Source organism: Artemia sp. Qi Xiang Cuo, chromosome 10 (genome assembly GCF_049724085.1).
Source record: "Artemia sp. Qi Xiang Cuo chromosome 10, ASM4972408v1, whole genome shotgun sequence".
Taxonomy (NCBI): domain Eukaryota; kingdom Metazoa; phylum Arthropoda; class Branchiopoda; order Anostraca; family Artemiidae; genus Artemia; species Artemia sp. Qi Xiang Cuo.
The window spans coordinates 2,627,645-2,653,277 of NC_142803.1; the positions used below are offsets into that span (position 1 = coordinate 2,627,645).

General features: G+C 35.1%; 1 protein-coding gene across 1 annotated transcript in view; it reads left to right on the forward strand.

The window, feature by feature from the left end:
• The window catches only part of LOC148947356 (uncharacterized), a 273,633-nt gene that overhangs the window by 211,373 nt on the left and 36,627 nt on the right, over positions 1-25,633 (forward strand). Inside the window, exon 6 of the mRNA XM_089095775.1 lies at positions 5,280-5,373. Coding sequence (XP_088951901.1) covers positions 5,280-5,373 — 94 coding nt within the window. The remainder of the gene's footprint in view (positions 1-5,279; positions 5,374-25,633) is intronic.

Below are 25,633 nucleotides of genomic sequence, written 5' to 3' on the forward strand. Positions count from 1 at the left end.
CGGTGGAAGAAAAATGAAAGTTCCCAAGACTATATAAATCCTAATATGCGAAACTAATGTTTTTGTTAAACAAAAGAAATTCACATTTGTTAAGTACTGAATGTGCTATTCTGCTCTTCCAGCAGATTTCAGTGCTTCCTATTTAGTCCAAGAGAACCTTTTTTTCCGGTTGTTTGTTTAGCAACCAGTCATTCTCTCTAATTCCCCTCCCCCCGAAAAAACAAAATCAGAATTCCTAAGATAGCGAAACCAAATAGCCTGAAAACGAAGATTAAATTAACTGTTTCCATTTAACAAACTAAATGTGATGTTAAATATTCTTCCTGCAAATATTCAAAATGTTTGGTTTAGTCCATAATTATATTTGCTACGCATTTGTTTGCTTAGAAACCAATCGTTCTCCCTAATCCCCCCCTAAAATCAGAGTTTCTAAGACTGTGAAACCAAATAGCCTGAAAACGAATATTAAATTAAATGTTTCTATTTAACAAACTAAATGTGATATTAACTATTTTTCCTTCAAATATTCAATTTGTTTTTATTTAGTCCAAAATTATATTTGCTTTGTATTTGTTTGCTCAGAAACCAATAATTCTCTCTAATTTTGCAAAGAAAAAAAAAATTGGAAGACTGAAACCAAGACTTCGAAAACAAAGACCGAATGTTTTCATTTAACAAACTAAATGCATTATTAAATGTTCTTCCTCTGAATATTCAATATATTTTATGTAGTTTTAAATAAAACTACATAAAATATTTCAATTTTAAAATATTTAAAATTTAAAATATTTATTACATTTTATATAAAATATTGATTACATTTTATATAAAATATTTATTACATTATTACATTTATTTATTACATTACATTTACATTACATTTACATTTATTTATTACATTACATTTATTACATTACATTATTTATAAAATATTTATTACATTTTATATAAAATATTTATTACATATTTATATAAAATATTTATTACATTTTATATACAATATTACAATTTTAAAATATTACATTTAAAATATTTAAAAATACATAAAAAATGTAGTTTTTATGTAGTTTTCAATAAAAGACCAAAATGGTCTTTTATTTGCATTTCTTTGCTTAAAAGGCTGTAAAGAAAGGAAAGTTTTAAGAATAAAATATATGAAGCCAGAAGTGTACAAGCAAAGATTTAGTTTAGTCGTCTAATAAGAGAAATTAATTATTATTAATTACTGAATCCATCATTAAATTTTCCTCCTAAGTATGTTCTCTATAGTATCTTATGTGGTACAACATAATCTTTTCTTCCCAATTGTTTGCCTGAAAAGCAATCATTCTCTGTAAGTTTCCCCCCTGTACTTTCTTGAAAACATTATCTAACACACAAAAAAACTCGATATTAAACCCAATATTAGTTCCTTCTAAAGAGGGCGTTTCATTATTTCTTGAAGTATTTTTTAAATAAAAAAAAATCGAAACCTGTCAAACTCAAGAAGATTTAGAGATTCCTCGACAATAAAAGATTAGTTGGGGGTGTAAAGAATAGACATGAAGGGGTGGGGATAGCATTTTATTAACATTTTTAAAGATGAAACAGTTCTTGAAAAAAAGAGAGCTAGGGGCGAATATTCAACATTCCCTTATTAAAAAGAAGATTTGTATGGCAAATAGATGAAAAGAAAATAAAAAACGCTTTTCGTATATTCTTTTGTGGGGATTGAAAACCTACTGACTGCATAATCATGGTTGCCGCCAGGTCAAGAATTAAATCACGAACATCATTTTATTATCTAGAATTTAAGAAGAAGCATTATGCGTCTTCCCTAAGGAAGTAGGAGGTGATACACTTAGACACCGTTTTTTTCCTGCTATTCATTGTTCTAGAAAGAATCATAGGAAACTCACTAGTAAAAGTGAAAAATCACTAGTCAAAATAAATCACTATACACGAGCAAAAATCGGTAAAAATAATGATAAATCATTGTATAATGATAAATCAAATAATTATATGATAATCAAATAATGGGGGAAGTAGGCGGGTGACCCTCTGTATAATATAAAATGCTCGCTTGGCAAGATTGCTTCAAGTACCCCCTGTTTTGCGATTGTTTTCAGGGCTTTCAGTTACAGACATTAACCAATAATAGCCCCTCAATCGTAGCCACTGGCAGTTAAGGGCACAGTTTATATAATTATCAGTATGATCTTTCCCAATCTCACCCATTATAAAAACCCGGACCGAGGTGTGAGTGCTCCAGAGAACCTATAAACATAAGCGGCATTAGATCTTTTCACGGATAGACAAAGAATAATCACCTACGGAACAAGTACTGACAAAACCACTTGGCCGGCTCAACCAATAAGTGGACAATAAGTGCACAAATAAGTGGGTGGAGCTTTTTGTTCGCACCGAGAATGAAGAGCCAGAAATCATCTGCGGTAAACTTACTGGATAATTATATAAACTGTGGTTAAGGGTAAGGATGAACATTGTCCCCTCCATAGAAACCCCAAAAAGTGTGCACAAGGCTAAGTTCAAGGCTAAGTAAGCACAAGGCTAAATGCTATTTGCCCAATTTATGCTGTGGTTAGGAAACTTCTTGTATAGCCTACATAAAATATAACCTACATAAATAACCCTACATATATCAGTTACATAGCTTATATAGAACTAAGTGTCAAAATAAACATGGAAGCTGAAAAGATGTAACATTTTCAGTATCTTGGGCATTGACATTATAGGCTTATCATTTGCATGTTTAACTAATGTCTTTCTAACCAATCTTGGGGGGGGGTACATTCCTCCTTATGTGTCTATATATGCTGCCGTAGATAATTTCGGAGACCACACTGCCTTTCCATGACGATAAAATAAAAGTTCAAAATAGGGATAAAACCCTTTTTAATAGACAGTGTATAGAAATTCAAAAAAATACCAGATATTTCGGTCACATATACAGTGGCCGTCATCAGTCACCTTCATCACATTTTGATGTCGTGATCACATTTGATGTCGTCATCACATTTTGAGTGACCGTCATGACATTTTAAAGGGGCTTTTAGTTTTAAACATATTTACAATATATATTTTTGGGGTAGTGGTGAGAGAACGGTAATTGTGATAGTTTTTTAGATTTTTTTTAAGGCTGTTTAGTTTAAACAAGTGTTTAGTTTAAACAGTTTAAACAAGTGTTTCTGATGGTTGATGATTTGTTTCTTTAGTGCAACTAAATCGTTCGTTAAGTTAAAGTAAAAACATTGTTGAATTATTAGTTTGAGTTAGATTTTAAATTCTCTATACAATAAAATTAATATTCCAGACAGCAAAAAGATTCATTACGGATAATTCCGTGCCTTGGGTATGCCCTGGCTCTGGCATAGCTCTTGGGTATGCCCGGTATGCTCGGGGTATGCTTTGGTTCTCAGTGGCCCTCATACAACGGAAAAAAAACTTATAAGACGCACAGAAAATTAAGTTGGGGTATATAATAAGTGCAAGTTCATAAATAGGAAATCTTTGGAGAGAAACCTGCCCCGCGTTTAACATAGCTAACTATAATTTATTGCAATAACTTGTTGAATAAGCGTAATTATTGTGCTCTATTGAACGTCATTTGAAAGTCAAAATTACTTACAAGAAAACCTCGCAAACCCACAGAAAATTCGAAACTAGTCAAGAATGGTTTTAGCTTACAAAAATGTTATGAAAGATATTTCAAAAACATTTCTATCTTTGAAAGGGGGAATTGCATCTCAGCGGGCTCTGAAGAACAATAAGCAACCAGTTAATTGCAGTTAATTAACAATTGTTTGTTTTTTTTACTTGGTTTACCTTTTCTTTTTAGTAACAGTGAACTAGTTTTGAGATTTAAAATTAAAGAGCCGTTGGAATTAGCTAGGATTAAGATTAAGGATTAAGAAGCTTAGGATTAACTAGAATTAAGTAAGTTAGGATTAAGAAGAAGCTTATTATCATAAGTCTGAAAATTTCCTCTTTATGCACAAGATTTTCCTTTTTTTCAGAATTTAAATAATGTTTGGTGTTTTGTTTTTTTTTTCTTACGTATTTATTCAGTTATGTTATTTAGCCTATTTTACATCAATGCTTTGTTTTGTTCTTTGATGTATTTCTTTGCGTTTGCAGTTCTATTTATGTATTTTTTAATTTCTTCGATTTTGAGGGAAATAACTACAAGTATTTTTACCTATTGTACCTATTTTACAGTGTTTTGTTTCGTTTGTTGATGTATTTCTTTGCGTTTGCAGTTTCATTTATGTATTTTTTAATTTCCTCGATTTTGAGGAAAATAAGTAAATAGGTTCAATAGGTGCTTTTGAAAGCAACTCAGTAGTTGCAATTGGCTATTGGACGTCAAAAATTAAGAAAATTTATTGCAACAAGCTCGTTGAACGTGGGGGGGGGGCTGATTTATATGCCGTTTTTTATTATTATTGTTTGGTAACTGAATGTTGTGTTTCTTGTGAAATTTTGATTGGATGTTTTCGTAGCTATAGACCCATCGAATAGACGTAAACTTCTCGAGCCTCTGACATGCTTTAGTTGTGTTTTCTCGTAAATAAAAAATACAATTGTCAAAATATCAATTGAAATAGTTGAACGACAACGCTTTTGTCAATAAAAATTTAAACAATAAGAATCTGTTGCTTTCCAAGGCCAAGTATGCTTTCAAAGGAAATTCAAACCTTTTTAAAATGCTTAGTGCCACATGTTTTTAGCTTAATTTTGTTGATTTTTCGCCTATATTTTTTTTTTCTTTTTTTTAAGTTGGCGCCCGCTACTGCCTAAAATTGCATAACTTCATATGGAAAAACTTTCTACAAAAATTGAATTGAGAATTTTCTCTAAGTTTTAAAGATACTTGTGGTGTGTAAATTCTTCTTTTCCGCTTTTCTTAGGACTTATCAAGTAAACTAAAAAAATAAAAACACAACTCAAATAAAATTCTCCTATTTGGAAACAGTACAATAACTAAAAGACAAGAATAATTGTTAAACATAAAAAACATTTGAAACATAAAACGATTTCCAGATCCACTCTCACCTCTCCACCTTGTCTCTTCCAGAAATTTATTTTACAGAGGGGAATGGCAATTTGCCGGTACTACAAGTATAGATGTATTTTGACCAATTCATAAGTTGCGTTGAACTTGTTTTCAGTGGTGAATTCATGGAATGTTAGTTTACAAGTTTCAAGACCCACGCTTAGCATTCGCCTGGCCTGTTTAGAAAAAAAAAACATTTTTGTATCTTGTATTTTTTTTTCAGGATGGAAGAATTGATGAGGTCAGTGCTAACACCGTGCAAAGCAACAGTAGACTACCTGTGTATTGATAAAGCAACATTTGCTAAGGCTTATGAGGTAAGAAATATATATTTTGTGGAAAAAAAGGAGGTTGGTACCTCGATAATTGGCCTTAATGACTTCACTGTATTGATGTACCAAAGACAGTGAGAATGAAATCTGATTTTTTTTTTTTTAATTTGGTTAAGTGAAAGCTTACATAACCATATATATCTAAAAAAAATAATTGATTTTAAACATCTGACCTTCATCTTTGGTGGCTGGCATATTTAGAAAGTTTGGACCTCTGTTCTCTTTACAAAACAAACGTTTTTTATTTCATCCCCATTTCTTGAAAACTAAGGGGGAGCAACAGTCACTTTGCCCCAATCCTTCATCCTCATTTCTCAGATCATCCAAGACAATCTATTTGCAATTATTATCTTTTATGGTGTTACCACAGAGAAAAGTACAAAAATACGTAAAAAAAAAATATGGAATTAAAGCGTACTTTCTGATTAGAAAGTATAGGACATAAATCCTAATTAGACTGATTTGCAATTAGAAAGCGCAGAGAACAGATTTTCTCTACCCCATCCCCATTGCTTGAAAATTAATTTCCCTTTGTCCCCACTCCTCATCCTTATGTCTCTGGTCATCCTAAGGCTTTCTACTTGCAATTATTATCTTTATGGTTTTACTACCGAGAAACGTGTAGTAATTCTCAAAAAAAAAGAAAAAAAAGAGAGCCATGGAATTCAAAGAGCGACATTAACTATAAAGCGTGGGACAGTATACTAAATTAGATTACTTTTTAATTAGATAATATAGAGAACAAAAGTGCTCTACTCCTTCCCCATTGCTCGAAAATTAAGGGTGGACAACTGTTCCTCTGCCTCCAATCCTTATCTTTATTTCTGAGGTCGTTCTGAGACTTTTTATTCGCAATTATTATCCTTTATAGAAACATACAAATAATTCGTAAAAAAAAATAAACCTATGGAAATCAAAGCGGATTTCTAATTAGAAAGCATATGCCAGTAATCGTAATTATATTATTTTTAATTAGAAAGCAAAGAGAACAAATGTTCTATATTCCATCCTTATTGCTTGAAAATTAAGGGTGGGTAACCGCACCTTTACCCCCATCCTTCATCCTTATTTCTCGGATCATCCTAAGGCTTTTTATTTTCAATTACTATCATTTAGGGTGTTACCACAAAGAAACGTACAACAATTCATAAAAAAAGCATGGGATTCAAAGTGCACTTTATAATTGGAAATCATAGGACAGTAATGTCTCTTTTCCTCTACAATCCGAAGAATCAATACAATATACTCTTCTCTGTATCTACATTGTCAGTATTGTGGTTTAATTAGCCAATATTGTGTTCTTCACTGGTCTCCCCCTTTTTAATCTTCTTTTTGTACACCTGCAAATGTTTATTAGTTCTCAGATCAAGCCTTTCAAATTCTTACTTCTCAAAATGAAGAGATCCTTTGATCCTTGTCCCTTTTAAAACAAGAGACAGAAAGAGTTTTGAAAATCGTTGAGTTCACTAGGAAAGAAGGGCTAATCCCATCCTCGGACGGGGTCAATCTGAATTTATTTAATCTAGGCCTCGTTAACAAATGCAAATACTGACAGTGAGGGATCACTTGTGATAGTTACGTAGGGTGGAGTGTGGACATATCCTCCCCCAATATCCCCCAATTTTTTGTTTATTTTACTCTCTATGTTTTACACTATCTAACTTTAAAAATTGCCTAATCACTTTCTATTAGCCCTGAAAACAGTAGTGTGACGTTATACAACGGCATTCCTTATTATAGGGTCACTAGGTTTAGTTAAAATGATAACGAATATTATATGCGTAGTTCTAGTAAGTCCGCTGTGCTTCGTCTTTCAGCTTGCAATCGATCTGAAACTTTTATAATGGTTTTTGGAGGTGTGGGCGAGGGACTGAGGAATTTTCAAATTTTGTGTTGGGGGACGGGAGCAAAGTTGTTTCTTCTACTTTTCTCACAAAAGGTTATACGCCCCATTTTTGTTCTTTTTTTGCCTGTCGTCCGCTTAGCTATTTTACTAGTTTCAATGTTTTTTTTGTTTTTTTTTTTAAGTTAATATATTTTTTTTTCACAATCCGTTCAGTGATTATAGAATATACATTTATATATATATATATATATATATATATATATATATATATATATATATATATATATATATATATATATATATATATATATATATATATATATATATATATATATATATATATATATATATATATATATATATATATATATATATATATATATATATATATATATATATATGCAAGGCAATAATTGCTTGCTGATTTTTTTTTTTTTTTATTCTAGGTGATCCACTTTTGAGTGACCAAGAGTCAATATTTTATTTGTGATTTTTTTTTTCTCACAATCTGTTCAGTGATTGGAAAACTCCAACCTTTTTCTGTCATTATTTTCTGTTACAGAATTATATTTTCCCATTTATGCATAAGAATGCTAAACACCCCTTCACTTTGAAGAAAATAAAAGCCAGGAAAACAATTTTTATAAGCTAATAAAAATGTAATCTAAAGTTGGAAAACTTCACGGTGAGAATTTACGATGCAGTCTAAAACCAGCTGTGAAACATAGATTTTTTGCAAAATAGGAATTCGCAGATTCTTCTTTTAACCTTTTTTTGGTATGAGACGGTTCGTTATCTTTGGGGTGTTAGGGTTTTAGGACCCAATTAATTAAGTCTTAAACATAATAATGGAGAAATTGCGGTTTAGGGAGCTTAGCGCGATTAAAATCGCAACACATATGGCTAGTACTTTTTTTTTGTAAACCTTGTAAAGTTGAAAAAAGGCAAACGGAAGTTTTGGGTTTTTTGCTTTTATGAGTTGTGTCCTTTATTGCGCGAAGAGGGCTAATGTGCGACAAACACGTCAGGGGCAAGTGTTTTTGTACCATTTGTTATAAACATAAAACTTGTAATATAAAAGCCCGTGTTAAAATAAAATAGAAACATGGTCTCCAAAGTTCCACACCACTCCCCTTGCGAAAGGACCTGGGTTCGTAGGTCGAAGTTAGGCTAATAAATATATACTTTTTTTTTAGAAGAATTACCTTTTTGTTGAGGGTTATGTGCGAGGACGGGTTGGGGGGTGAGCACATTCCTACTTTATTGGCTTTACCCTAGATATTTTAACTGTTAGCTTTAACCAAATTAAACTTTTGTGTACATATTACTTTATTGAGAACAGAATATTTACCAAATACACTACTTCAGTTCTGCTATGAGACTCAGAATGGGAAAATTATTCTAGATAAATTAGGAGGGGCGGGGTAATTGTGCCCTAATAAATAACTTCATTTTCAGAAATGATTCCTTTTTCCACCATAGTTTTAAGGCGTTTTGAAACTTACGAACGGTCGTTAAAGGCCCTACTAATCCGCCTCCTAAATGGCATCTTTGTTGGGAATTAGATGTTTAACAAAAACTTTTTGAAACAAGTTTTTTCAACTGAAAGTAAGGAGCAATATCAAAACGTAAAACAAACAGAGATTATTACGTATATGAGGAGGGTTGCCCCCTCGTCAATACCTTGCTCTTCACCTTAAAGTTTTTAATATTAAAAAAAACTTCTTATTGTTTTCATTAAACAGCCGTTGTATTTCAAGAGTAGTTCAAAAAAGGAATCAGGTCAAAAAATCCAACTTTAGCGTAAAGAGCGAGTTATTGCAGCGGAGTGCACCTATTACTTTGATGGTAAATGACATCAGTCCAGTTTTTGTCAAGAAAAAAATAATCGCTCTGTTATAACATATTGTGCCCTGTGGCATTGTGCGCCCCTAGGCCCGGGCCTAGTGGACCTATTGGTACATCCTGGCCTTGGGGGAACCTCCTCCATGTACGTAATAGTTTCTGTTCGTTTTAAGTTTTGATGTTGCTCCTTACTTTCAGTAAAAAAACTGTATTTTTATATTTAATTTCTGATCGTTTTTTTAAATAATGCCGGGAAATCCGGCTCATCCTCCATGGAGAATGCCTTCCCCTCACGGAAAATCCCTCCATGGAAAGTTTCTCCCATGTAAAATTCCCCCTCCCCCACCAGGAAATTTCCCCCTGACAATTTTATTCTCGCTGAAAATTCTCCCTGGAAATTTTCTTGCGGAAGATTCCGGTTGAAATCTTTTTCTTAGCACACTTTCATTTGAAAAAGAATTTAATTTTTCATTGTTTTTTAAATTATGCGGGAAATCTCCCGCTCTGTTGAATTTCCCCCCTCAAATGCCTCCCCCCCTAATAGAAAATTGCTCCCGCAGAAAGTTTCACCCTGGAGAATTTATCTTGCGGGAAACTCCTCCATGTAAAATTTCTCCCGTGAAAGATCCCCCCCCCCTACGGAAAGATCCTCTAGACACTTCCAACTCGGTGAAAACTTCCCCCGGACAAACCCCTTTAATACCTCCACATGTAAAATTGAATCTACAGAAAAAATCAGACAAATAAAAAGAATTTCGTTTAGGAAATCTGGCAAATTCCACCACTGTAAAATTTCCCTGCAACGTCCACCCCCGAAAATTTCCTTCCCAACGTAAAATCCCCCAGCAGAGCCACCCCCCCCCCCGAAAAATACCTGTATGCTTCCAAATAACAAATACTATACGTAAACAACGAAGATTCAGGTTGTTACTCTGGGATTGTTGGAAACAGAGGAAAATATAATCTTAAAGCCTTATGTAAATTATATTCGTTATTTTTTATAATCATTCAGTTCTATACCTTTCTGGTTTTTACCCTCTGCTAAAAAAGAAAGATATTTCTTCTTGCGAGTCCAGTACTTTCGTTTTTGTAAATTCCTTCTTTTTCTTCCTCCTTGGTACCGTAATGGGAAGATAACGTGAAAATTCGGATTGAATGATGTTTTCGGGAAGGTTGCCGTGTTGAGCAGAAAGCTGTCAGATATAAAAAAGAGCCAACTGCCGCCGTTTCACGGTCTTGGGTGTATATTTTTTTCGTAGTTTATGTCTTTTTTTATATGTTACTCCGCTATTTACCTTGTTGTCATTAGTGGGTGAAAAATAAATAAATAAAATGGGCAAATTTCATGAATTACAGACCTTTCTCCAGGAGATTCGGGGGTCATGTTATCCCTAAAGGCAAAGTTATTGGATCTTTCAATTATGCTGAGCAAAATGGCTATCTCAAAATTTTGATCGGACGAATTTGGGCAAAAAAGGGGCGCGGGAGGGATACCCTCCAGTCTTTTTGGTCACTTAAAAAGGGCACTAGAACTGTTAATTTCCGTTCGAATGAGTCCTTTGCTGATATTCTAGGACTATTGGTTCGATACGATCATCCCTGGGAAAAAAAGAAATAAACACGCATCTGTGATCTTTCTTCTGGCAAAAAATACAAAGTTCCACATTTTTGCAGATGGGAACTTGGAACCTCTGCAGTAGGGTTCTGTGATACATTGAATCTGATGGTGTGATTTTCATTAAAACTCTATGTGTTTTAAAGGGTTTTACCCGCTTTTTCGAAAATCATGCAAATTTTTCTCATGCCCCCAGATTTTTATGGGTAACACTAAACTTAATGAATCTTTGGTGTATATTTTTTTCGTAGTTTATGTCTTTTTTTATATGTTACTCCGCTATTTACCTTGTTGTCATTAGTGGGTGAAAAATAAATAAATAAAATGGGCAAATTTCATGAATTACAGACCTTTCTCCAGGAGATTCGGGGGTCATGTTATCCCTAAAGGCATACTTATTGGATCTGTTAATTATACTGAGCAAAATGACTATCTCAAAATTTTGATCGGACGAATTTGGGGAGAAAAGGGGCGCGGGAGGGGGACTAGTTGCCCTACAGTCTTTTTGGTCGCTTAAAAAGAGCACTAAAACTTTTAATTTCCGTTCGAATGAGTCCTTTGCTGATATTCTAGGACTATTGGTTCGATACGATCATCCCTGGAGAAAAAGAGACAAAGAAACACGCATCTGTGATCTGTCTTCTCACAAAATACAAAATTCTAATTTTTGTAGTTGAGAACTTGGAACCTCTGCAGTAGGGTTCTGTGATACATTGAATCTGATGGTGTGATTTTCATTAAAACTCTATGTGTTTTAAAGGGTTTTACCCGCTTTTTCGAAAATCATGCAAATTTTTCTCATGCCCCCAGATTTTTATGGGTAACACTAAACTTAATGAATCTTATATATTTGGAATCAGCATAATAAGTTGATTCTTTTGATGGTACTTGTATGATATACGCCCTACCTAATGTTCTTCTGATCAATCCTAATGAAATATACCAAAGTAAGATGAATACATAGTACTTTAAAAACAAATTGGGGCTATATATTTGCCTAGTACAGGGGATGGGGGTGAAGTATAGTGGGTCTGTATCCCTATTGTGTTAGGTACAATTATTCTGCTTATTATATAGTAAGAATTGTTTTCTAACTTCATACTGTCCAGATACTTTACCCGCCCCCCTCTCTAATGTGCAAATATATAGCCCAAATTATTTATTTTCCATCTATTCTGTCACTTATCTTTGTCTTGTCTCATTAAGATGAAAGAAACTAACGAAAAACACCGGTTCTATGATGCGTCAATGAATGAACAACTTGAGTGGTAGGGCATAGTACCTTTCGTTTTTTAGAGTTTCTGTTACTATTCTCTCATCGCCTTCCTTAAGAATTGGACGTAAATTCACCCATTTTTTTCCCCGAAAATCCCTCTTCTCTTGTGCTGTTGTTTCTTTTCTTCCTTTCTTTTGTAAGAATCAAGGTCAGGCCAATAATTAGTTAGACTCTTCTTTGATCCACCCTATTATTGTAGGCCAAAAAGTTTGCCAAAGAAAGATGTCGTTTCCTCCCATCCTAACAAATCGAGGGTCTTGTAATCTTTTTTAAATTGCTTTAATCCCAAGGTTTGTTAATTAATATAAGTTCTCCTGGCTTAGGAAACTGCTGTTCTAATCTCCGGTTCCTAATTAGAAAATTATTTCCAAAATAGTCTTTTCGCTCTAATCCAGCACGATTATTATTTGTAAGCAGTTTGTTGGATTAAAGCTCTGATGTGGCAAAAAGAAGACCAATGCACGCGAGGGGTTGTCCACTTTCAGAAATCCCATACGCCAGATGGCGCCTGCCAAGCGTATTGGGAGTGTCCCAAACTTGGAAGAAACTGGGCCAAGCGTGGTGGAAACTATTCCTAGCATCATGTGGCAGAAAGCGGGCACCCCCTCTTATGCGCGTTATGAATTCATTTCCATAGGTGAACAATGTCTAACTACTGGGTGGAGGGGTGCTGCTACTTTGGACACTCTAGCAGACATGCTTTTTGATCTTTCTCTCTTTTTGGGGATTTTTAGGGGGTGGGGAGAGTTACCTCAGGGCTTACAATGAATACAGACTCCCTATTTCCTCTCTTATGTTGTACACAAAATTCCTTATAAATACAGAGAAATATGTTACTCCCCCTAGCAGACATGTCATTTGACGTTTTCCTTTTTGGGGGATGGAGAAGAGTTATCTTGGGGCCAGTGGCGTCATTCAAGGGAGGAGGGCCAGGGGGTCGTGTGATTCTAGATTATTTGCGTCCCCTTGATTTTGAAAAGATAAATTTTTTGGTATTTTCTTCGAAAAATGCGCATTTTTAGCATTTTTGATACAAAACTGGAAACAAACCCCCGTCGTGGGCATTAACTAATACCTTTTACTCCCTCCTAATTTTCATGGTTTGACGCCATAACTTGGGGTTGGTCATAAATACAGACAAAATCTCTATTTCTCCCGGTTGATGGATATTTTCCCTCTTTTGGTTTAGAGATTATACACTCTTGAACCTCACTGGGATACGGTCTCCCCGTTGTTCTTGTTTCCGAGGGAGGGTGTTTCAGGGTTTTATCCCGGCCTAAAAACAAAGAAATCTGTCCGACTCGTAAAAACGTTACAAAAATACATATAAAAAAGTTTTTAGTATTTTTTTTTAGTTTTTTTTTAACACTCCCCCCCCCCCCTAACAAAAATCCCAGATACGCTCTTGGTTGTTCCGCTGTCATCTAATTTACCACAATAATGTTTTTCCTTTTTTTTAAGAGTGCATTTTAGCTTATTTCACAAGCAGTTATAGTGTTTGATCCTCAATCACCAAAAAGAAAGTAGCCAATATTTGGGCCTTTTCTTTTTTCCAAGTTTGTTCATCAAACACTCTGAACAAATATGAACAGTAGAACAAACAAGCGATTAGGAATGTTAGGAAATTCAAATATGGAAATATTTTGGTATTTAAACTTCTTTGCCAGGAAATGCACGTTTTTCCTCTATCTGTTTCCTGAAAAGGTCGTAGTTATTTGGTTAGTGCGGGATTGCAATTTGGTCGCAGTGCCGTGATGATATTAAACGCCCAAGGGCGTATCCAGGGCGAGGGTGAGGAGTTTCAGACCCTCGCCCCGTAACTTTTTTCCATTTCGTAAAAACGTAAAAAGAATGAATGTAAAAAAAACTTAAATTTCGAAAATACCCCCCCCCCCTCCCCCACACCTGAAAAAATCTAGGCCACTACCTTGAACCCCCTTTTTTTTCCCAGAAAAATTCAACGAATTTTTTCTTTAAATATTCCATGTTCATTTTGTAAATGTTTATCGACTTCAAATGTAGTGTTGGTACTGACTCACAACCCTGACAAATAAGCCTGAATTTTCTTTCTCTAAATAAAGGCCATTTCTTTTTGCGACACTTTTTTAGCTAAAAATAATATAGGCGTTTGGCACGAGAGTGGTCCTAAATCAAATCATAGCAAGGTCAATAAAGTTCACAAGACCTTTTATTCTAGAAACTTCATATTTGGAGCAGTGATGCCCAGTGAGAGGGGGGGGGTAAATGGCAATACTTCTAGATTAAAAAAAAAATTATCAAAATTTAGATATTTTTCCTTTAAATCCCTCTCCCCCTACCCCCCTTGGATTTGAATGGACTAGTCAATGATTTCCCCTAGCAGCCAAGTCCCCGTTTTAGGCATGTTTGCACAATATTGTTCTGTTTTTTTCTTTATTATTTGAAAAAAACTACGTTTTCTAAAGAGTTAAAGAGGCTGAGTTACAAGGTCGAACCTTAAAACGTACAGGGATTAGGAGGCACAGTTGGGGGGCTGCCGCCCCCAAACCCCCGCTTTCGCAGCCTTTAAATAAAAAAGTTTTTTAAACTGAAAGTAAGGAGCGACATTAAATCTTAAAACGAACAGAAATTATTCCGTATATGAAAGAGGCTGTGCCCTCCTCAACGCCTCGCTCTTTACGCTAAAGTTTTTATTGTTTAAAAAAAGAGTTGTGAGAAAGTCAAACTTTAGCGTAAAGAGCGAGGCGTTGAGGAGGGCACAGCCTCTTTCATATACGGAATAATTTCTGTTCGTTTTATGATTTAATGTCGCTCCTTACTTTCAGTTTAAAAAACTTTTTTTTTATTTAAAGGCTGCGAAAGCGGGGGTTTGGGGGCGGCAGCCCCCCAACTGTGCCTCCTAATCCCTGTACGTTTTAAGGTTCGACCTTGTAACTCAGCCTCTTTAACTCTTTAGAAAACGTAGTTTTTTTCAAATAATTTCTGCACGTTTTTGTACAGTTTATTACTTATTATTGCTTGACTAACTGTTAGCTGATCGTGTCAGGAGTTGAAGTTGGGGGGCTGCCGCCCCCAAACCCCCCGCTCTTGAACATTCTTGTGTTAAGGCTTTTAATTCCTGAATACTCAAATCACGTCGTACAGGGTGCCTCCTAATCCCTGTACGTTTTAAGGTTCGAACTTGTGACTCAGCCTCTTTAACAGCCCCCCCAACTGTGCCTCCTAATCCCTGTACGTTTTAAGGGTTGACCTTGTAACTCAGCCTCTTTAACTCTTTAGAAAACGTAGTTTTTTTAAAATAAAAAACAAAAAAAGGTTAGACATGCTTTTTTATTTAAATTTAAGCGCAGATATTTTCATAAAAAAACATGTATAACCAGTTTATATGTATTATTTGAAAAAAAACTAAGGTTTTTCGTAAATGTAAATTCGGGGGATAATTTTTTCGGTCTGAAAACAGCAAAAGGCCCTAACAGGTCCAATTCTGCTTCAAATGAGTCCTCATTCAACCGGATCCGTTGCCAACTGTGGCATGTAGGCGTGGCTAAAAAAAAAAAAGAAATGAACTTTAAGTGGCGATATTTGGTTTTTTGAAAACAGGAAAGGAGTAATCGGATTGAGCTGAAGTTTCGAGGATAAGCTTCCGGGCCCTAGGAAAGCTTAACCTCTAAATTTCAGCCCAATCGGACAACGTTAAAGGGGGGCTGCGGTGGGAGGGTCGAAACATCCGGCCCAGTTTACCCCATGAAGATAAAGTTGGAGGAGGATGAAATTTTGCAAGTTTCTTAGTTTGAGCTTGGGCTACAAAATGCGATCACCGCCGTCTCTCTGCGACCTCTAGGACCTGAAATCGCTTAACATTGTGGTGGGTCGCCTCTTTATAGAGGCACAAGTGTGCCTCCTTGATTTGTCATTAAAAATTATTTTTAAGATCTTTTTGTATCTCTATTAAACAGAATATAAATGAAAGTACATTTAGTTGATTTATGCCACTGATTTGAAACTGCGCAAGAAGTTTAAATATGAATCAGGAGGAAACACAGTAATTGAAATAAAAGTGTTCGAGTTAACGGAGAACCTACTCCCCAATGTCCATAGAAGAGTACTTTTTTTTGGGGGGGGGGGGGTTATAGGGTTGGAGGGAGGAGCGGGTTGAAGGGATGGGAGTGTATGGAGTTGTATTTGGATGGTGGTTGTTAACTTGGGGGTGTTTGGGAGAAGGTGATTGTCTTTTTTTCCTTTATTATTATTATTTTTATTAGTCTAGGGTGTTCCTAGGAATGTTTATGTAGTCAATCGCTACGCATTAGCAAATTTTTTTTGCCCTAGTGTAGTGATTTATATCTGTAATAGTTTATAGTCCATAATTTGTGTTTATTATGTTAATAAATGTCAAAAAGTATTTAAAACCGACCGGGTCAAGTTTTTTGCAAAACAGGGTTATTGAAGAACTGAAAAAGTCCGACTAAGACTTTTGTGCATGACCTTTTCTGAACTGAACGTTAATAGCAAAAGAGTGGTACCATTCGATTCCCCTTTCATCACTGGATTGAAATATATTGGCTACCATGATGATTGCGTGTCACTCCTCCCCCTCAGGGACTCGAACCCTCAGCCTCCTATTTTTATTTGTGAAAAAAATTTAATTATGAAATATGTTTATGAAATTCACTATATAATTTTTGTGTTTTTAAAACTTAAAATTTTCAAAAAAACTAATTAGAGGCAAAAAATCCTAAACACATTGGACTTTTTTCCTGTGTAGAAACGTTATAATACCCCCTCTTATATCCCCTATTATAACGTTATAAACGTTATAATACCCCCACCCCCTCTTTTAATTTACCACCGTCAATAAACTGCATGATGCTTTTTGTATTTTTGCTTATATCATACAAAAAGTACAATTGATAAATAAAGGAAGAAAAAAATCGCAGTTATCTGTAGATGAAAATTAATTGAATGCTTTGGCTGAATATTTTAGAACCACCCTCAGCAAAACGAGAAATTAGAACTAAGGAGAAATTTGACTCAGGGTAAAACGAGAAAAGTAAAAAAACTATAAAAGAGTCTTAAAATTACCATTTCGTGCAAGTACACCTAAAGCTATCCGAAACAATCGAAGTAAAGAAGAATAAACAGAAAAATTAAAAGTGAAAGTAGAACAAAGGAGAAATTTGACTCACGATAAAAACGAGAAAAGTAAAAATAAGACCAACTATAAAAGAGTTATATAATTACCATTTCATACAAGTGCAGCTAAAACTAACGTAAAAGTAAACAATAGAAAACTTAACAGAGAAAGTAGAACAAAGGAAAAAATGGACTTACGATGAAAAACGGGTAAAGTCAAAATAAGACCAACTATAAAAGAGTCTTAAAATTACCATTTCCAGAAAGTGCAACTAAAGCTAACCTAAAAAGTAGAAGTAAAGTAAATTTAACAGAAAAATTAAAAGAGAAAGTAGAAAAAGGAGAAATTCGTAAAAATAAAACTAACTATAAAAAAGTCTTGAAATTAAGCTAAAAGTGCAGCTAAAACTAAGGTAAGACGTTAACAGCAGAAACATTAACAGAAAAATTAACAGACAAAAGCATGCCAGAATGATGGAAAGGTTGTGTGGTCTTCGTCCTTGTTTAGTCATGTTATTCTTCTTTTTCTCTTCTTAGTCCCACTTCTTTTTCTCTTTTTAAACTGTTTATTCCGCTTGCAAGACCTATCACTATTTTGCCTACATAATCCTCTGTTATTCTAAGATACGTTGGATAATGCACTATTGTTTCTTTACTTTTGAAACGACTTAGCTTTTGCTTTGTTGACTTTCTAGAAAGCACTTAATTTAATTTCTAGCTTAGACTTAAATCTATTCGCTTTCAAGGGCTATTAAGGCCCTCTTCTGCTATATAGGTCTACTTTCCCCTTGGTTACTATTTTCAAGTGGTCTATGAGTCCCCACTTGAAATATTTCCCTACTGATGTTTCCCCTTCAGTGTGGGGAGTATAAGAGAGCTAAGCTGATTTGTTTCTGGAGAAGCTGGCAGGTCATTTCCATATCTAATAAGGAAAACTTTCAAATTTACTGAGTTTTTATTCTCTAAGTTTATTTTATGGTTTCTGGTATTTTTGAAAGATTATGAAAAGGGGGCCACCCCGAGCGCGAAACCTAACCTAACCAAAATACCAACTAAATATTTAATTATAAAAAAGCTATAATGTGGTTTCTCAACGAGCCGAAGGTTATTGTCTGGTATAGACCCCCTTAGCTACTTACTTAGCTACTTTTGGAGAAATTGCTTCTTCTAGATTTCCCCCTTCTAGATTAAAAAAAAATCTTTTGGAGTTGCCATAAGAAATAAAGAGACAGAGAAAATAGCTAGAAACAAAGAGAAAAGGTAAACAATATTTTCCTCTTGAGCTGTGGTAAAAAAAAGTGGCTTAATTTCATTTTTAGTATCAGTGGCACATTTGTGTAAGTAAATACATAATAGCCTAGGTTTATGTCAGAGAGGGAAGCCATATAACGCTAAAATTCTACTTTAGCTACTTTTGGCTGTCTTGGAAAAGGGCTAGGCTAGGAAAATGAAACTTTCAGGGATGGGTGTAAAGGCTAAAGTATGTCCTGGGAAGGTATTTTGAAGTACTTACTTCCACTCATTCTCCCTCTAGAGGGTCTTGGCCTTTGATGACCTTTCAAAATCTGTGTGTTATAAAAGTGAAACCTTGCAGAATAGATCTTCTGCTTAAATGAAGTACAACAAAATTGTTTTCAGCTTCACGACTTTGCTCAATCCCAATTTTTAAGGTTTTAAAGATATGCAAATACATTTCCAAAATTTTTTGATATGGCTTAAAATGCTACTCAAATAACAGTAATTGCATTTTCAGAACAAAAGCCAGAGAAAAAGAAACTGATAGCTGAAAATTAAGGTAAAATGTTGTTTTGTCAAAATTTCAATAGGTGTCAGGTGTCTACCTGTCATGTAGGTCAATTTCAGGATCCTCTAGAGGGAGAAGGAGTTGAGGTAGGTACTTCAAAATACCTTCCCGGGAAATTATTTAGCCTCTAGACCGATCGTAAAAGTTTTGGTAAAATTCTACCTTAGCTACTTTTGGCTATCTTGGAAATGGGTTAGGTTAGGAAAATGAAACTTTCAGGGTTTTTTTCTGGTAGTTCCTCTGGTCCTCTCTGGTTAAGGCATTAGCTACTGAATCTAATTGTTAAGCTTTCAAACCCCATTTCGTTCTTCGGAAATATGACCAGTCGGTTTGTGAGAATTGCAGATTTTCTAGGGAGAGACCCTGGTTTTGTCATATGCTTGAGGGGAGATACCGTAAAGATCTTCTTTGGGAATTTGGAGCATTTGTCCTTTGATTCTGACTTACCTGAAAATGCCCTTGAACTTCATATATTGACTTCAAATTCCTTGTCTTTTTCGGACTTACTAGTTTTTAGGCCTGTTTCATGGTTATTTCGAAAGGTTAAGGTATTTGTTTGCTAGTTTTGGAAGTTAAGCTTTCAAAACCCGTTTTTTCTTAGAACAATGACAAGAAGCTTTGTGACCAATTCATGGTTTCTAGGGAAAGACCCTGGTTTGTTGTATACTTGAGGTACCGGATTATGGGATACCGTAAAGGTCTTTCTTGAGGATTTTGAAGTTTTATTGCTTTGATTCTGACTTAACTGAATTATCCCCTTATCTTCGAATTCCACGTCTTTTCGAATTTACTGTTTTTATGTTCTGAACTTATTTCATAGTTTCTAGTATTTGATACAAAAAAAACCTTGACTCAAAATATAAACTTCTAATTCCATATCTTCTTCAAATTTATAGGTTTTTATGACCCGTTTTCATAGTTTCTAGTGTTTTTCAAAGGTTGAGGTGTTAGTTTACTGACTTTGGAAGTTAAGCGTTGAAAAGAATTTTTTTTTTTCGTAGAAAATATGACAAGACACTTTTTGACAATTCTCAAGCCCACAATAAACAAGTCCTGTAGTTTGAGTACTAGATTATGTCGTATCATAAGGTTCTTCACCGGGGGATCTTGGAATTTTTTTTTTCTAATTCTAATTTAGCTGAAACAAAGGCAACAATTCATAACAATGTATTTTTCAAAATTATGGAGGGGGTATTTGGTTGTTGTTACTATTTGTTTTCAATAATAATAATAGTAATAATAATTTATTCTAGCCTACTAATAAAAAAAAAATGTACAACAGTGGACTGGAAAAAAGTGAAAGAGGAAAATGCGAAAAAAGCACAAGTTCAAGCAAATGAAAAGCTGACAGTTGACTTATATTAATATGTGATATACCAAAAAAGGCTTTTCATTTTTCTAGATCTAGGGGGTGTTTATATGGTGGACTAATCCCTACCCCCGCCCCTGACCTGAAAAAAACCTCCAAACTTTCTTTCCCACACCACTTAAAATTACCAACAAATACATAGATTACCTTCATGTCACACCATCCGTGCAATAAGGGGGCTAATAACAACAAATAGAAAATAGAAACATATATATTTTCCGGTCAGATCTTTATGTTAAGCCGATACGTAAATCCTATCTATTTTACTTTCTTTAACTAAGTTAAAAGGGAACAGATTCAACTTTTCTTAAGTATTATTTGAAAAAAACTACGTTTTCTAAAGAGTTAAAGAGGCTGAGTTACAAGGTCGAACCTTAAAACGTACAGGGATTAGGAGGCACAGTTGGGGCTGCCGCCCCCCAAACCCCCGCTTTCGCAGTCTGTAAATAAACAAAAAAAGTTTTTTAAAGTGAAAGTAAGGAGCGACATTAAATCTTAAAACGATCAGAAATTATTCCGTATATGAAAGGGGCTGTGCCCTCCTCAACGCCTCGCTCTTTACGCTAAAGTTTTTATTTTTTAAAAAAAAGATTTTTGAGAAATTCAAAATTTAGAGTAAAGAGCGAGGCGTTGAGGAGGGCACAGCCCCTTTCATATACGGAATAATTTCTGATCGTTTTAAGATTTAATGTCGCTCCTTACTTTCACTTTAAAAAACTTTTTTTGTTTATTTACAGGCTGCGAAAGCGGGGGGTTTGGGGGCGGCAGCCCCCAACTGTGTCTCCTAATCCCTGTACGTTTTAAGGTTCGACCTTGTAACTCAGCCTCTTTAACTCTTTAGAAAACGTAGTTTTTTTTCAAATAATTTCTGCACGTTTTTGTATAGTTTATTACTCAAGGGTCGACCTTGTAACTCAGCCTCTTTAACTCTTTAGAAAACGTAATTTTTTTCAAATAATTTAAAAAAGAAACTGAGTTTCTTTTTAAAGTTTAAATTCAGTATATAAAAAATTTGCTCTGACAGTGAATCGAACCCGAGTTTTCCGCCTGACAGTCTGGAGTATCAACCGCAAGACTAAACAGACACAATTTTAATTGTTTTTTAGTAAATTGAAGCTATTTTCGCCGCAAGCAAATTCCCATGAAACTTGATATTTGGTTTTTGGAAAACAGGGAAGGAGTGATCAGATTGAGCTGAAATTTCGAGGATAAGCTCCCGGGCCCTAGTAAAGATTAACGTCTAAATTTCAGCCCAATCGGACAACGTTAAAGGGGGGCTGTGGTTGGAGAGTCCAAACTTCCGGCCCAGTTTACCCCATGAAGATAAAGTCGGAGGAGGATGAAATTTTGCAAATTTCTTAGTTTGAGCTTTGGCTACAAAATGCGATTACCGCCGTCTCTCTGCGACCTCTAGGACCGGAAATCGCTTAACATTGTGGTGGGTCGCCTCTTTATAGAGGCACAAGTGTGCCTCCTTGATGATATATTTAAGTTTGTAAGATTTCTGAAGTATGGGAACTTCCTGGGAGGGTGTAAAGAGGGATAGTTTGAATGGATTAGGAAGGAGAGAAGCTTGCGTAGCTGTATTGGCCTCTGGCGGCTTGGTGCTGCAGTGATTTGTAGTAGTAGTAGCAGATATAGGCTACCTTCGACCTTTTGCTTTTTTTCCAGCTCTCTTTTTTTTTTTATCTTCATCGTTATGACATGTAAAATAAATTGTTACCGTATAATTTTTTGACGCCTTGTGACGGTTACCATGGTTTCTAGGGAAATGTATGTGATATATCTTAGGTGCTAGATTATGATATATCCTGGAGATCTTTTTGGGAAAATATTGAAGTTATGGTTTCTGTGAGGTTTTGATTGGTTATGAATTTTCTTGCAGTTGCCTTGAACTTTCCATCAGACTTAGGCTACTTAGGTCAAGATAGTTCGCATATATATTACTCCATCCATGCAACCAGAAAACACCTGAAAAAAGGGAAATAAATGGGGAAGAGGAGGAATGGTAAATATTCAGGTTCTGAGTCAGATGTTCAATTCCTTCAATTATCTAAGTTAAAATTCAAACTTAGTATTTCTGAAGTATCATATAGCATGTCTTAGACGTTCTGATTTGTTTCTTGTTGTTTACCTTTTTTTTTACTGTGTTTTTACTTTGTTTTATTATCTTCATGGTTGTGATATATAATAAAAAGTGATGAGAATGCATTCCTTAGCACCGCGATAACACGAACTCTTCGTTAACGGGACTTAACCTTAGTTCAATAACTATATCACGTGACTTTTGACTACTAAAATGAAAAGGAAATGACTCACTCTTCCAGTGTGGCGGCACATAAGGTAACCCAGTGTGCCTTCACCCAACCGTTTGTATCTCAAGTGGCGAACATATCGTTTTTGATAGTCCCATTGAATCCATCCAGCAAGTGTTGAAACAATTGACAACGACTTCTTATAGTTGAGTCAAAGTGAAATAGGACATTTTTAATTTTCTTGGTTATTTATATCTTGATTATCTGTGCTTATCTTTTTATCTATTTGGACATCTATATTCGATTCATTATGCATCTATACCTAGTTAGTATGAAAAAAAAATTATATAATAGAAATACGTAAAAATATGAACTCTTCGTCGACGTGACTTCACATTTCTAACTGATTTAAAACAATAATATAACATTAAAGGTGATCCTCAAGATCCCCCTCCCAAAAAAAATTATTCAGGCTATAGCAGAGACGTTAAAAATAAATAATTAATAATAGAAGAAGAATCTGGAAAAGGAAAGAACTACCCTCTCTGTTGATGTCACAACAAAGATGTGCTTGGTTGTGCTCGAACAAAGATGTGCTTGGTTGTGCTTGAACAAAGATGTGCTTGGTTGTGCTTGAACAAAGATGTGCTTGGTTGTGCTTGAACAAAGATGTGCTTGGTTGTGCTTGAACAAACATTTATGTGGTTGGTTCATTATTTATATGGTATGTTCGTTCATAACCTACACTGTTTGACCCATTTTGTTGGTGCTACAAATGCGCTGGATCATACCCTTGTATACATACTCTTTCTTATACCAATCGATTCACAGTCTTTACTCCATCTGACACCATCACCATCATACACAATCTTTTACACTATCATGCTTATTTACCAAAACATATACTTACTTGCATACAATCACACAATTAGCCACCATCAAGGAGAAATAGGCAAAAACCAACAAAATATGAACAGCCGATGGAGGCAGTGGACCTTTGTGGGCTGAGCCTCGATTGAGTTTGGTAACACTGACCACGGCATAGGATAGATGAGCTATCCAGGATTTTTTCGGGGGCGGGGGTTACATATATACGCATGAAAAATTTGTTTATATGGATTTTTGTTACGTTTTTACGAGTCGAATGAAATTTTCGGAGGGGGGGGGAAAGTACCTCCCCCTGGATGCGGCTTGGGGCTCAACGCGTAGCTATAGAAAAAACGAAAGAAGCCAGACTCTGCAAAACTTCGCGGTCAGCTTTCACCATTAATCCCGAATCAGGCTATATTTTAGAATGGAACTTTTTGTAACAAAATAATATAATAAATAGATGCCAATTAGTGAAGATCAGTCCTGTTAACTATTTCGAGGGATTAGGTACTTGTTATTAATAGTATGCACCATGTGGAACCCCCTTAGGCTGAAATACACCCCACGTCGTGTTAAGTTTACCGCGTGTGGCGCGAAAAGAAGTATACCACATGATAAGGTGTACAGCGGGTGTTGGAGGGTGGGAAACCCCTCGGCAGGTTAGAACGTATTTTTTTGTTATGAAATAAATAGATACCAATTTGTGAAAATCCGTCCTCTTAGTTGTATCGAGATATCCACCAGGTGGTACCACGTGTGGCGGAAGCATACCACGCCTCGCGTGAAAGTTGCCCTTCATGGTTTCAAGGAACTGGCATGGCTGAAGTGTGCCACATGCTATGGTGTACGACGGGTGGTGCAGTGTGGACGACCTTTCAGCATATTTGATTTTGGGGAAATGCATTGTCATCTATATCCTGCATCTGTTGACTTAAAAATTATAAATTATTTGCTTTGCAAGAAAGGCCAAAGACGAAAAAGGTAAAGCAGAAGAAATGTGCTTGCATTGATCGTCTTTTCAATAGTGTTTGTCGAAGCTCGATAACAATAGCCCTTCCTATATATGAGAATATTACCAGGTGCCACATGTATCATTAGTAAAATGTTTAATGAAAGAAAATACGATCATTATGCCCCTCTCATTATTCGACCTGGGCTAGCAAAACAGTTCGTTTAATCTCACTGTCAAATACTTGGTTAAATTAAATAAAAAAGTTCTATTTTTTTCTTTCTTAAAATTTTTATTTTATTTTCTTTTCTTAAAAGTTTTTATTTTCTTAAAAAATAGTCATAAATAAAAAATAGAGATCGAAGCTGAAAATTGAAACGCACAGAAATTCTTGCTTCGTATCTTATGCTACATCTATCTATAAAACTAGTTCAAATAAACTGAATCGTGATATATGATATATCCCTATATTTACATAACCTTGAAAAAACTATCTATTTTCTGGTAACGCAAAGCAATATATGGCTTTTTTATGGTAGAAATATGAAGCGTGTGCCACGTGGTTGCTCCGCCATTTGTACTACAGTTGATTTAAGCCAAATAATTTGGGCCATATATTTGCATATTAGGGGGTGAGGGAGGGGGTAAAGTATATCATATATTACATACGTAACCTAACCTAGGTACCTTCCCCCCCCTAAACCCCAAAAAACAACAGTTTAAATATTGTAAACGCAATGAAAACCACGCTTTGCATTCCACTTCTCTATTGCAAACACCCGTTTGGCGGGTTCCGTGTCTAGTTTCCTTCATGCAGTCTATAGTGGTGGGTACCAGATAGTGCACAAGTACCATATTTTTTCAAAACCTTTTAAGTTTAATCTGCTGTGGCTTTGCTGTTAAAGGGCTCGGCCTTGGAGTCACCAGAAATGTGGCGTTGCGGTTGGAGTACAGATCATTGTTATTGCCTAAGGGACCACTGCTGTTTTTTTCTCTTTATTTACCCTTCTATTAGTATTTTTAATATTTTTTAAGAGGGTAAAAATAAAATTACTGTTCTAGTATTTTCGAAAAAGACTTGAGATCTTATATTTTAGTCTTCTGAAAAGTAGCATACGGAAATCACCCTCGCCCCTGCTAAAATCCTTGAGGTGTTTGTAGCAAGCCAGGCTTGAATAACATGAATCTGAATGGGCCTTTTAGACGCACAAACTTACACATGCGTAGACACACATATTTTCTCAAATATTCATGGCTACTAGCACCACCTTTGTGGGGCAATTTGACCTTCCCCAGTTTTTAGT